Source organism: Pithys albifrons, chromosome 15, assembly GCF_047495875.1.
Source record: "Pithys albifrons albifrons isolate INPA30051 chromosome 15, PitAlb_v1, whole genome shotgun sequence".
Lineage (NCBI taxonomy): Eukaryota > Metazoa > Chordata > Aves > Passeriformes > Thamnophilidae > Pithys > Pithys albifrons.
Genome location: NC_092472.1, coordinates 5,690,411 through 5,704,504, shown reverse-complemented (window position 1 = coordinate 5,704,504; position 14,094 = coordinate 5,690,411). Strand labels below are relative to the sequence as shown.

At 41.6% G+C, this 14,094-nt stretch overlaps 1 protein-coding gene across 11 annotated transcripts in view; it reads left to right on the top strand.

Moving 5' to 3' along the window:
* Positions 1-13,328, top strand: part of TENM2 (teneurin transmembrane protein 2) — a 585,930-nt gene extending 572,602 nt beyond the window's left edge. For all 11 annotated transcript variants that reach the window (XM_071570619.1, XM_071570615.1, XM_071570614.1 and 8 more), the window contains 4 exons: positions 3,409-3,705; positions 5,208-6,822; positions 9,471-9,601; positions 11,443-13,328. In XM_071570619.1, the coding sequence (XP_071426720.1) occupies positions 3,409-3,705; positions 5,208-6,822; positions 9,471-9,601; positions 11,443-12,204 (2,805 nt within the window). In that variant the 3' untranslated portion in view covers positions 12,205-13,328. The remainder of the gene's footprint in view (positions 1-3,408; positions 3,706-5,207; positions 6,823-9,470; positions 9,602-11,442) is intronic.
* Positions 13,329-14,094: the final 766 nt, after the last annotated feature.

Genomic DNA, 14,094 nt, shown 5'->3' with positions numbered 1-14,094 from the left:
CTGAAACCTTGCCTGAGATAGATTTTTTTGCATCTTGTTTATGCAAATCAAAACAATGCTTTATCTAGCAACACCTCAACATTTAATTGTCTGGTGGTAGTTCCTGTAACAATAATCACATATCCATTTAGCTCTTTTAAATGAAAATCACTATGAGATTATCACAGGTTGAGTGGACTGAAAATGCAATTCGAAAATGAGGGAGAAAGCACAGAATTTATTTGCATCTCATTTATTCTAGTTGATAAGTTGTTTAGTGAGCAAGACAGAGCTGTTGTGTTGGAACATTGAGGGGAGCAGGTGGCAGGCAGGGACAGCTGTGGCACATAGGGATACAACCTGCAAAGGTGAGAGAGTGTGGGGGGCCATCTCCTGGATCCCCAGTTCAGAATCAGGGGTGCTGAAGAGGTGGTCATTCTGTGGGATTCACCTCTCAGGTGAGCACCTCAACCTCTCAGCACTGTCAGTAGTTGTGGAGCACATCCCCCTGTTCTCCAGTACTGAAAGGGATCTTGTAACAAGGGTGTGGGCAGACTTTTAGCAGGGTCTGTTGAGATAGGACAGGTGTTGGTGGGTTTAAACTAAAAGAGGGTAGATTTAGACTAATTGTAAGGAAGAAATCTTGTATGGTGAGGGTGGTGAGGCACTGGCACAGCTTGCACAGAGAGGTGGTAGATGACCCATCCCTGGAAACGCTGAAGGTCAGGTTGGACTTTGCACAGCCTGTTCCAGTTGAAGATGTCCCTGCTTACTGAAGGGGGGGTGCACTGAGTGATCTTTAAAGGTCCCTCCCAACCCAAAATATTGGATGATTCTGTGAGTCCTCATGTAGTGCTGCTCCCCATGGCCCAGCTGTGCCCGTGCATGCTGTGGGCACGTCACAGCCGTGCGTGTCAACCTCTGCCCACACACCTGGCAAGCTTCATCAACCTGAGAAAGCAAGACCTGCACTTCACCTTTACCTTTTCCCACTCACTGTCCACTGCTGGTTTATGCAGCACACGTTCAGTGTCTTGTGGTGGCTGCAGACAGAGCCTTGATCAGATTCCCTTCTGAAGAGTTTCTGTGGTGGTACAGCATCATGTAAGTGATTTTTGTGGCCAGACCTTTCCAGGGCACAAAGGGCACATCCCCACAGCCACTTCAGCAGCAGCTGAGGGAAAACCAGATGTGCATGTGGGTCGTGAACAAAAGAGAAAGGGCTTGTTAGGTAATCTGCAGTCGTGATAATTGTAACTGTTATTACTGTTCCCAGGAAGAGTGGGAGTTAGTCAGCCTGTTTGGGTTTCTATATAATTAATATGATACTGCAATTACACTCTCTGGTCTTACTTATTGTACAAATGCAAATGAAGTTAGTGGATTATCCAAGCAGGTGATGTTTGTGTGTGCATCTCCAAGTGATGTTTGTATGTGTGCACAGCTCTTGTCTCTGTAACCATTTAAAAAACAAACCAACTTACTAATTTTGTTTTCAGTGGCAAAAAACCGTAATAACTGCCATAATGTTCTTGAGAAAAGAGAGGATACCTGTATCAGAATTTCCTACATGCAGATTATGGTTGCAGTTACTGTAATGGAGGGAAGGAACCCAATTAATCCCAATTGCTTTATGAAGCTTCAGAAATTACCAAAAAGCCAAAACAGAAACGAACAAAAGTCCAAAAGCTACAATTCAGTTCTTAATTTTTCTGAAAGCTTTTTTTTTCTTTTAGAAAATCTGTCTATCCTTTAGAAATTGGAATCTGTCAGTCATATACTAACCCCTTAATTCTATAGCTAAATGTTTTTAGGAAGTCAAAGCCCTCTTCTGCTAATGGAAAGAGTTTTGTTATGTCTCTGTCACCAGGACTGATCCTACCAAACAAGAGTAACCAGTTAAGAAAGTACTGATGCTGAGTTTGGCTTCCCTGGCTTTGCTTTCATTACAATGGGAGAGCAGAATATGATTTATTTTGCCCCAAGGTGTTTTAAGAAAAATACCTTATCTTTCCTTTGAATCATAGGAGAAGTTGCTGGGATAACCTTTGGGAAAACCTACAGAAGAGAGCTTTTTTTTCTAGTAATTGCCCACTGAGGAAATGCAAACTGCTAAAGAGATAAATTATATTAATGGAAAAAATTAGGATAATGAGCAATAATTTGAAATAATTATTTCTTTACAAACACAAAATTGTATTAATTTTAAATGTGCTTTCTGTGTAACTGATTTCCTACTGAGTTGGTTGGGGTGGGAATTGGGTTTACCCTTGCCAGTGAATATATCTCAGAATAACTTTTATGTCCTTAAGAAAGGCTCAGGGTTAATTTACATATTGTTTGATGTGCAGTTTAATTTCGAGAAAGAGGAAACGTTGCTTAATCAAAGCCACTGTAAAATATAAGCTGAAGAACAAATTCCCAGAAATTGATGAATACTTTTTAAGTAGTCATTGCTCTCAAATTGTATCTAATTTAAAGACTTCTGCTTTGTTAATGATGCATCTACAATTAAATTACTTAAGAAGCTTTATCAGATTACAGCATTAGCCTGAATTCTATGGCTTAGCCCCCAGTGAATGTATTTATGTATCTCTCATTATAGCACTCTCAGTGGAAGCCTCTCCATTTGGCATCCTTATTCTCCTTTTCTTGTTTGGCTCTTTTATTTAAATAAATAAATAAATAAATAAATAAATAAATAAATAAATAAATAAATCTGGCACTGAAACACCTCATGCTGTACTTTGAATGAAGATTATAACTCAAAAAAAAAAAAAGGAAAAATATAAATGTTTAACCTAATTATTTGACATTTTTGATTTTCAACACTAGAAGTCCATCTTTCCCCAGCCTGTATGATCAGGGTTTTTGAACAGAAGAAAAGAAACCACCCCAAGTGACTGGGTTGCTGAAGGAGCTATTGAATATTTGGAAAGTAAATGAAGAAAACAATAAGTGATTGAATTCTAAGCAGGGTGTTGGAATTACAGAAGCCAAGTGGCTAAACCTCAGTGAAGACACAAAATTATAATTTCTTCTATTGTTCTTAGAGTGCTTGTAGGGAAAAAGCAACAATTAAGGGGTGAGAACAACAACTGATGGCAGAAGTAGAAAAATTACTTCCATGCAAAGTGATTCATTTCTCTGCACTTTAATACTTAGGTGTGCAGAATGTCTGCATGTTCTGACCATAAGGGAAGCCTTTTTCTCTAGGATAACACCTCCCCTGTTGCAGGGAGATGGGAATTATGCCAGCAAAACACTCAGAGTCACAAATTTGAATATATTGAGAAGTAGAAAGCAAAAGCCAGTTGTCAGGAAGACATCTGACCCTTCCCAAAATGGATCTCTCTGCTGTGCATGCTGTAAATCCAGAGGGATGGAGTGCCCACCACGCCCTGAGCGCAGCCTCCTTTCCTTCCACAGGTGCACGGGAGGAATTTACTGTCCATCGACTACGACCGGAACATTCGCACGGAGAAGATCTATGACGACCACCGGAAGTTCACGCTGCGCATCATCTACGACCAGCTGGGCCGGCCCTTCCTGTGGCTGCCCAGCAGTGGCCTGGCCGCCGTCAACGTCTCCTACTTCCTGAGCGGGCGCCTGGCCGGGCTCCAGCGCGGCGCCATGAGCGAGAGGACGGACATCGACAAGCAGGGCAGGGTCGTGTCCCGCATGTTCGCCGACGGCAAAGTGTGGAGCTACACCTACCTAGAGAACGTAGGTGATGCTGTGCTACCTTCTGGCAGCAGCTGCAAAGGCACAAAGTACTGTCCAGCTTCATTTTAAGCTGTACACGTCACACACACACACACAAAATTTCTAAAGTTTGATGCATTCCAGCTGTTAAGAATCCCTGTGATAGTGAAAAATGCTTCAAAATAAATAACTGCTAAGAGGCTTTTTGTATTTTTAGCAGTAAAGGTATTTATTGACAGCGTTGGAGGCAAGTTCATACTGGGCAAAAACTTACCTAACTTGTTCATGTAAAATGAGCCATTTATAGTCTTAAGTTCATCGTTGACACCTTTTAATTTCCATATTAATGACTGGGTGAAATCTTGGGTGAAGCTTTCCTTTTTTGCTTGAAATTTGGATAGTGGTCTCTTGACTTCATCCCTCGGGTGGTCTTGAAACAACTTCATCACTGTTGGACTTACACCTTTTCTCTGTTCAATGACATGACCTGTGAAACTTGTAAAATCTTGGCTTTAACTCTACAAAATCTTGGATCTTTGCTATTTCATCCTGTTGAAGTGTCCACCTTACTTCAATGTGTGGCTTCTAATACATGGTGCATTGGCCTCTATAATTGCTGGACAGTCTGTACCAGAACAAAGCAACTCCATCACTTCATGCTGCTCCGTGAGTTAAGTGGCTTTGCTGAGCAAACAACATTTTGCAAAGCAGAATTATAAATTTCACAAAACTAGGTGGTGTTTTTTGGTCTCTTTTCTCTTTCACCCTGGTCTCAAAATTCCCTTTTTGCCAATTAGTTAGCTGAATTTGGCTAATTTTTAATGGGAAATAACTGTGTTCAAGGTTTGTGTCTTTTGATTTCCTGACAGCAACAAGGCTGCTATAAAACAGCATAAACTAACACAATGAATTGTGCTTAATTAAGCCAAAAATGCATGACTAAACCTGACAAAAGGTTCATGTAGAAACAGGTAATTCATCTTTAATCATTACTTATTAAATGAAAATATGGTAATGCATATTTACTTGCCTAATTAAGACACTTCAGTCATAAAATTGTCTTAAATACTGCAAAATTGCACATTGTTTTCCCTTTCCCTTCTTGTTGTTCTAAGCAAACCAGAGCTGATGTTCCCTGCTTTCTCACATATTTCACAGTAACAGTTGTGAATTACAACTGCTGGCAGAAAGATAAATCAAGTCATTTGTCTAACTCCTGTATATCCCTCAGGAGAAAAAAAAAAGAAAAAGAAAGAATAAAGAAGTGCTCCTGCAGGGAGGGTAGCTCACAGGTTGCTAACCTACACTTTCTCTGGAGCGTCAGCATATTGATTTCCAAGCATCAGATCCTCTCATCTGGCAATCTGACAACATCCCTGAGCAGCTCCGTGCCCCTAACTAATGTATCTGATTCTCTGTGTATTCATTTAACATTAGTGCCCCTTCGGTAAACTTTTCTCCAGTGCCCTCCCGCAGGCCACATGCTGAAAGCTGGTAACTGTTTATTCTTGTTTTCCCTCTAGTCCATGGTATTACTGCTCCAGAGCCAGCGACAGTACATCTTCGAGTACGACTCCTCAGACCGCCTCCACGCTGTCACCATGCCCAGCGTGGCTCGGCACAGCATGTCCACTCACACCTCTATTGGCTACATCAGAAACATCTATAACCCTCCTGAAAGCAACGCCTCCGTCATTTTTGATTACAGCGATGATGGGAGGATTTTGAAAACATCGTTTTTAGGTACTGGCCGGCAAGTCTTCTACAAGTATGGAAAGCTGTCCAAATTATCCGAGATTGTTTATGACAGCACTGCGGTTACTTTTGGATACGATGAGACTACAGGTGTCCTGAAAATGGTGAATTTGCAAAGTGGGGGATTTTCTTGTACGATTCGCTATCGGAAAATTGGTCCTCTTGTTGACAAACAAATCTACAGGTTCTCTGAAGAAGGCATGGTCAATGCAAGGTTTGATTATACATATCACGATAACAGCTTTCGAATTGCAAGCATCAAACCCATAATCAGTGAGACGCCTCTCCCAGTTGATCTTTACCGTTACGATGAGATTTCTGGCAAAGTAGAGCATTTTGGCAAATTTGGAGTTATTTATTATGATATAAATCAAATTATCACCACAGCAGTTATGACACTGAGTAAGCACTTTGATACCCACGGACGGATTAAAGAGGTTCAGTATGAAATGTTCCGGTCTCTGATGTACTGGATGACTGTGCAGTATGACAGCATGGGGAGGGTGACCAAAAGGGAGCTGAAACTCGGTCCCTATGCCAACACAACCAAATACACCTATGACTATGATGGAGATGGGCAACTGCAAAGCGTGGCAGTAAATGACAGGCCCACGTGGCGCTACAGCTACGATCTGAATGGAAACCTGCACCTCCTGAATCCTGGGAACAGCGTCCGGCTGATGCCGCTGCGCTATGACCTGAGAGACAGGATCACGCGCTTGGGCGACATCCCGTACAAGATCGACGACGACGGGTTCCTGTGGCAGAGGGGCGCGGATGTGTTCGAGTACAACTCCAAAGGGCTCTTGACAAGAGCTTACAACAAAGCCAATGGCTGGAGTGTCCAGTACCGCTACGATGGGCTGGGCCGAAGGGCTTCCTGTAAGACCAACTTGGGGCATCACGTACAGTACTTTTATGCTGATCTTCACAATCCAACAAGGGTAACTCATGTCTACAATCATTCCAATTCTGAAATTACCTCTTTGTACTACGATCTGCAAGGCCACCTCTTTGCAATGGAGAGTAGCAGTGGGGAAGAGTATTACGTGGCCTCTGATAACACGGGCACTCCGCTGGCCGTGTTCAGCATCAACGGCCTCATGATCAAACAGCTTCAGTACACGGCGTACGGGGAGATTTACTATGACTCTAACCCAGATTTCCAGCTGGTCATTGGGTTCCATGGAGGGCTATATGATCCTTTAACCAAACTTGTGCATTTTACCCAAAGGGACTATGATGTCCTGGCTGGGCGCTGGACATCTCCTGATTACACCATGTGGAAAAAAATTGGCCAAGAACCCGCTCCTTTCAATCTGTACATGTTCAAGAGTAACAACCCTCTCAGCAATGAACTGGATCTAAAGAATTATGTAACAGGTGAGACTTCATCACATTTATATTACATAGCACTACACTTTGGAAGCTGATTTGATAAGAAACCCTGACTTCTCCTTACTAGCCCTTTGCTGAATCCTCCCATCAAGCATGGACCATTTTCCTTTTTGTGCTGTGAAAAGGCCTGGCTAGTTCTGATTCTTTGGTACTGCTCTTCCTTGAATGAAGGGCACTAAGTGAGAAGCCATGATGAATTATGGAGGGAAAAAATAAAAATAATATTAATTTATTAATAAGAAATTTCGGCTCAGCCATAGTGCTTTTCCTATTGAATTAGTATTGTATGAAGATGTGTTCATTCTAATTCTGTATCAAGACAAGTGAAGTCACCTGCAGGAATTACTGCCAGGTTGGTTCAGAATCACAAACCAGAACTTCTCAGATCTCTTCCTTTCAAGGCTACTTTCAAAATTAACTACTGACTGAGCCCGTGGGCACATTATGAATTAGCACCCAGAATGGATTCAATTAAACCTCTTTTTACCATTTAACTTTTAATGTGCAAACAGTCTTTAGTCATTAAAACAAAATCCTTGATTTTTAAATAATTATTTCATCCTGAAAGACTAAGAAATGTTAAGGAATGTGTAGAGCTGAGAAACAAAAGTAGTTTTGATCACATATGTTAGAACTGTGTAAAACTAGTAACCCTTTCTTAATTAGGAATAATTTTTCACTTAGTAACATCACACAGTACTCGAACTAGCTGCTGGCAGTTTCTAAAAGGAAAGGTAATTAATATGTCTTCAGGAAAAGCACTTTTTTCAGGATTGAATATGCAATATACAATAATTAGAGCAGTGATATCATTTTTAAAGTGGAGCAATCTTACTTTTAGCAGTAATTTAAATTTCAAGAAAAGTCTGCATTTCCTTCAAAGAAAATCATAACAAGTTTCATTAGTACATTGTGACCTAATAGTTGTAACACACCAGAGATTCCACTGGAGCTACTCTGCAGTTTGGAGACAGTGCAGTTTGTATCTGAGAGTGAAAATACTGGTGACTGAAATTACCTTGGGATCAAATTCTGTTGTCCTAAATTCAACAACATGCCTATTTTCATCCACCCCTGTTTGATTGAAATTTTCAGCATCACCTTACTGCATTTTGCTACATTCTGAAATTGCATTAATTTAATTTTTCCATCCACTGGAGGAGATCTAGAAAGATAAATTGCATTTTGGGACAACACACACCTTGTAGTTGATAAAAATATTTCATCAATGATGCAAATATTTGTTGCTGTATGGACTAAACAGATTATCTTGCACAAGAAGGGATGATGGTGGCACCTATGCTGTCATAGTTTAAAAATCCCAGAGAACAAAAAAAACCCCAGAAACATCTCCCCTCCAATCCATTCTTACTGTTAACCCCTGACACTGCTTTTTTCACAGGCTTTGCTGAAAAGGAATTCCTGTAGCAAGTGTAGTGCTGCAAAGCACATTAGTGACTACTTTGTATATAGGTCCTCTTCTGGTTTTTGTGGAATTAGGGCAGCTGAAGTGAATTGTTTGGGAGATACCATTTAACTATAAAATAAATTGAAGCCTTAAAAGGAGCAGTGACCCTGTGCTGTCTAAAGGTGCAGGAAAAATACAGGAGTCACTGCATGATGGGAGACAGATACAGACACCATCGCAGAGGTAGAATATTTTACTACTTATTTTAGAGTCAGAATGGCTAAGAAAAGAAGACTTTTGGGGAAAACAGGCTTTGCAACAGCTCAGCTCACAGGAAGAAGCTGCAACATTAGGAGCCAGTGTGGGCCAGCAAGGAGAGATGGCCACTGGAAAAGATAGGAAAGATTTTTAAACAAAAACGGTCATGAATCAGGAATGGGAAATGTAAAACAGGGTCATGGACTCTTTTCTTTTTTTGTTAAAAACATCATTTGGGTAACTAAAATACATCATTAGTTCTTAATACCTGCTGAGGGAGAATTACTGTTATTAATGTAGTTCCTTAGCTTTTTCAGGTAGATCTGAAGACAGTTTTCCTGGTGGAAGCCACAGCTGGAACTTGCCAAAGCTCACCTCAGAGCTGAGCTATGACCCTCCCAGTGCAGCTCCTGCGTTCCCTGGAGGGATGGGGAGGATATTCTTGGTGCCTAAATTTAGACATCTGATTTACAAGTCTAGCTTCTCACTGCTTTTAATGGAGCCTCCTGAGACCCGACGACAGCTGATAGAACTAGGACACAGAAGAGAAGCCATGTATTTCCCCAAAGGACTTTGCAAATGTTTTCAAAGTGTTAACCTAATAAAATATCATTTTACAATACAGTTATAGGTTACAGTAGCCACATCAGAAGGTGTCAGAGATGGAACGGAACAAGTACTACAAACCAGAAAATGTTTGGATAATCCATGTGCTATGATGGAAAAAGAATGAAAGAGGTGGTATATCCCTGATGGGGTATTTAGGATAAATCTCAAGGATTTTATACTGTGCCTGTTCATGGCTGCTACAATTCCATAAAGTTCCACAGTGTAATATTAATTGTGCCTTTGGTTGCTACTTGAAATTAAGGATGTCAAGGGCGGATTTCTTACTATTCTTTTTCTTATTTCCTCTATTTGTTACACACATTTGTTTCTCACTTTCCTGCTTTATTTTAACTCTTAGATGTCAAAAGCTGGTTGGTGATGTTTGGATTTCAGCTTAGCAACATTATTCCTGGTTTCCCTAGAGCAAAAATGTACTTTGTGTCACCGCCCTACGAGCTGTCTGAGAGTCAAGCATGTGAAAATGGACAGGTAGGCAGAAATATCAAGTTACTTTTTTTGATAAATTTGCCCCACTCTGTGGATAGAATTGCTGCCTTTTCTGTAGTTACAGCAGAAGGCCAAGTATTTAATTCACTGTAAAATGAAGTGAGTATAGCTAGTTTTTATACTAATGAACATTTGCCTTTCTTGCCAGCCTTCGTTGTTATCATAATTACAATGTCATTAGTTTGTCTTTTATTGAGTTATTCCTTGATTAACAAGTTGTAACTCGATTAACTTGATTAGCAATGACAAAGGGAGAGTTTGTCAGGGTAATTTATCATCTGTTGTACCTTTGGTAAAACCATCCTAATAACATATGTGTTGCACTAAACTTAGGTTGGTGCTTATACTGGTTAAAAACAGGTTCTACTTCTCACCCTGTAAGAGGATTTCTTATCATTTTTTGTCATTTTCCTAGTTAGAGGCTCTGAATTGCTACTCCAGTTAACTTCAGTACTTGTCAGGTTAAAGGTGGACCATGGTACATGTTTTCATAGAATCATAGAATCATAGAATGGATTGGGTTGGAAAAGACCTGCAAGATCATCAAGTCCAACCCTTGGTCCAACTCCAGTCCCTTTACCAGATCATGGCACTCAGTGCCACGGCCAAGCTCAGCTGAAAAACCTCCAGGGATGGGGAATCCACCCCCTCTCTGGGCAGCCCATTCCAATGCCTGAGCACTCTCTCTGCAAAGAATTTGTTTCTGATCTCCAACTTCAATTTCCCCTGGCAGAGCTTGAGCCCATCGTGCCCCCTTGTCCTATTGCTGAGTGCCTGGGAGAAGAGACCAACCCCCACCTGGCCACAACTTCCCTTCAGGCAGTTCCAGACAGTGCTGAGGTCACCTCTGAGCCTCCTCTTCTCCAGGCTAAACACCCCCAGCTCCCTCAGCCTCTCCCCACAGCACTTGTGCTCCAGTCCCTTCTCCAGCCTCGCTGCTCTTCTCTGGCCCCGCTCCAGCCCCTCAATCTCTTTCCTCAACTGAGGGGCCCAGAACTGAACACAACACTCAAGGTGTGGCCTCCCCAAGGCAGAGTCCAGGGGAAGGGTCACTGCCCTGGGCCTGCTGGCCACGCTAGTTTGGATCTAGGCCAGGATCCCCTTGGCCTTGTGGGCCACCTGGGTGTACTGTTTTTGTCCTTTATAATAAAAGACAACCCATTTAATAAACTTAAGAAGAGTACTAGGCCAATTCCAAACTTAGTCTTTGCTAGGCTTACTTCATCTTTGTGGTAATACAATAGAAATGATTGTACAAACCTGAACATGTCACTTTCACAGGCTTCTAACTCATTTGAGAGTCTAAATCCCCTCTTCAGGAATTCCTTTTGAGTCCAAATTTTATCTATTTTCAAAAAACCTTACATTCACAAACATTTTATTTATATATACTGGTTGAAATCTCTGGGCCAAAGTGTTCAGAAGTTAAATGCCACCTTTCAATACATTCATTCTGTTTGTTTTCAGCTCTGATTAAAATTGCTCTAGACTTGGGTCTTTCTTATTCTTGTACTAGACACTATAAAATTTGCCAGAATTGAAATGTGTGGTACATAGATGTTATGAAGGATGATGAGAAGTATTTTATTTAGTTTTACAGAAGGCAAAATCATTTGCTGAATGAGTATTTAATACCTGATTCTGAACAGGATATGTATAAGGATGGGTAACTGAGGGTGGTCTTTCCATAGAGAGGAATTTGTCACTGCATAGCTTTCCTTAAAAAAGCAAAGCAAAGATCATTATCAGTCTCTGAAAGGAATATGTTCAGATCTGTATCTTCTTTGGTGGTTTTTTTCTTTCTTTTGTTTTGCTTTCCCCAGCTGATTACAGGAGTGCAGCAGACGACTGAAAGGCACAACCAGGCTTTCATGGCGCTCGAGGGACAGGTCATATCCAAAAGATTACATGCCAGTATTAGAGAAAAAGCAGGTCACTGGTTCGCAACGACCACTCCCATCATTGGGAAGGGAATCATGTTTGCCGTGAAGGAGGGCCGTGTGACCACGGGCGTTTCCAGCATAGCCACGGACGACAGCAGGAAAATCGCCTCTGTGCTCAACAGCGCTCACTACCTGGAGAAGATGCACTACAGCATCGAGGGCAGGGACACCCACTACTTCGTGAAGATCGGCTCGGCCGACAGCGACCTCGTCACCCTCGCCATGACCAGCGGGAGGAAGGTCCTGGACAGCGGCATCAACGTCACCGTGTCCCAGCCCACGCTCCTTGTCAACGGCAGGACTCGAAGGTTTACCAATATTGAGTTTCAGTATTCCACCCTGCTGATCAGCATCCGCTACGGACTGAGCCCCGACACGCTGGACGAGGAGAAGGCGCGAGTGTTGGACCAGGCTCGGCAGCGAGCCCTGGGCTCGGCCTGGGCCAGGGAGCAGCAGAGGGCACGGGACGGCCGAGAGGGCAGCCGGGTATGGACAGACGGAGAGAGGCAGCAGCTCCTGAACACGGGAAGGGTTCAAGGTTACGAGGGATATTATGTCCTGCCCGTGGAGCAGTACCCAGAGCTAGCAGACAGTAGCAGCAACATCCAGTTTTTAAGACAGAATGAAATGGGAAAGAGGTAACAAATTAACCTGCTGTCATCCTTTGCTGGATGAATCAGTAGTCGCAACTGTTATCTCCTCTCCTAAGGAGATGAAGACCTAAATGGGGGCACTAGGCTGAGCTACTCTGGGATAGTAAGTGGCAAAAAAGCTCATATTTTTTGAGTTAAATGCTACTGTTCAAGGGATTAAAAACCACATCCTGAAGTGGACTAAAGCCAGACTGAAAACTCTAACCGTACAAATTAAAAAGTACCCCTGAAATATTACCCACTTGTTCTGGGTCTAAAGAAAAACAAAAAGAAGGCCTCGTATTGTATTACCTCACTCCATTCACACGTGAGCAAACTAAGAAATCCAAGTGGGCCACTTTCACTAACCAGCTGATGAAACACAGATGATTCAGACTGCTTGTTTGATAAATATCCAAGAGGTTTTCATTTAAAGCAAAATACAGGTGCATTTAAAACATGACTTTGGGGTGATTTGTGTGTAGCAACTGGAGGACAAATGGAATGCAAGTGAGAGCGCACTGGAAATAGGAAAGGAAAATATATTTAAAAGTAACAAAACCACACTTGCACTCTGACCCTCCACTTGTCTGGCCTGAAGCTTAACTTATTCAAAGAGGGCAGAGTGTAAAGTTACATTCAAAATGGTGGCTATAAATCACTACAGATAAATTTCATACTCTGTTTGTCTTTGAAGATTTCCATTGTGGACAGTATAACACAGTTACAGGGTGTAGTCTGTTTAGATTCAGTAGTTTGTTGGTATCAGTTCCAGTAGAGCTGTGGGCATTGTGTTACACTATTGCAAATGGGCACCACGTCAGATCACCCTGTACATACATCAGCCAGAAGGCACAATCACTGTTTCAGATTTAAAAATTATTAGTGTGTTTGTTTGGTCGAGAAACTGAGACAATCACATTACGGTCACCACTAAAAAAAAAAAAAAAAAAGGAAAAAAAGTCTAATAAGAACTTTGGTACAAGAACTTTTTTGTAATATACATGTATGAATTGTTCATTGAGTTTTTATATTAATTTTAATTTGCTGCTAAGCAAAGACTAGAGACAGGCAAAGATAATTTATGGCAAAGTGTTTAAATTGTTTATACATAAATAAAGTCTCTAAAACTCCTGTGAATTACTTGTCTTCCATTGCAAAAATCCTGTAAAAGTGATTCATGTCTGACTGTCATCTAATGCACACAGCATCTTATATATGGAAATTACTTCTTATTGCTTCATGGATTCTGCAGAGGGCTGGTCCTTTCATCTCTGGGCAAGCAAAGTCCTATGTAGACATAACCCAAAACTCTGCTTAGAACACAGGAGAAAGCTGGTAAATGCTTTAGAAATTCCCTCTCTGCACCTCACAACTAGCAACCCTCAAACTGCCATGTTTCAATCCTGGAATTAGTTTAATTGCACTAAAGTAACCTCCAAACAGTTTGAAAAAGTAGTAAGATAATATTAAGTGGAACATGGAAAGCTGTGCTGTGAGCCAGGAAGTCTCCATGAAATCTGTCTTCTTTGGGAGATTGCTTACTTCTGCCACATTTAAAAATGGGAGGTAAGATCAAAGACTCTCTCCTAAGCAAACAGTCACTCCTGGTGATGATAAAAGGGAGCCATCCATCAACCAGAGTCCTGCCACTTTTATCTCATTTAAGTATGTAGCAAGGGAGCTCTACTTAATTTCAAGAACAGTGTTGCTTTTGGGGTTGGAAATGAGGTTTTTAATGATTCATGATACCGACAGAGATGCTTGAGTTGATTATGGGCATTAATTCACTCCAGGGCATTTTTAAAGCCGAACCGTTCAGTGCCTGTGTTGTGTAACACCTGGAGCACTCAGAAAGCACATCTAATTTTTGCTGTGCAAACAAGAGCCACCCCCTTCT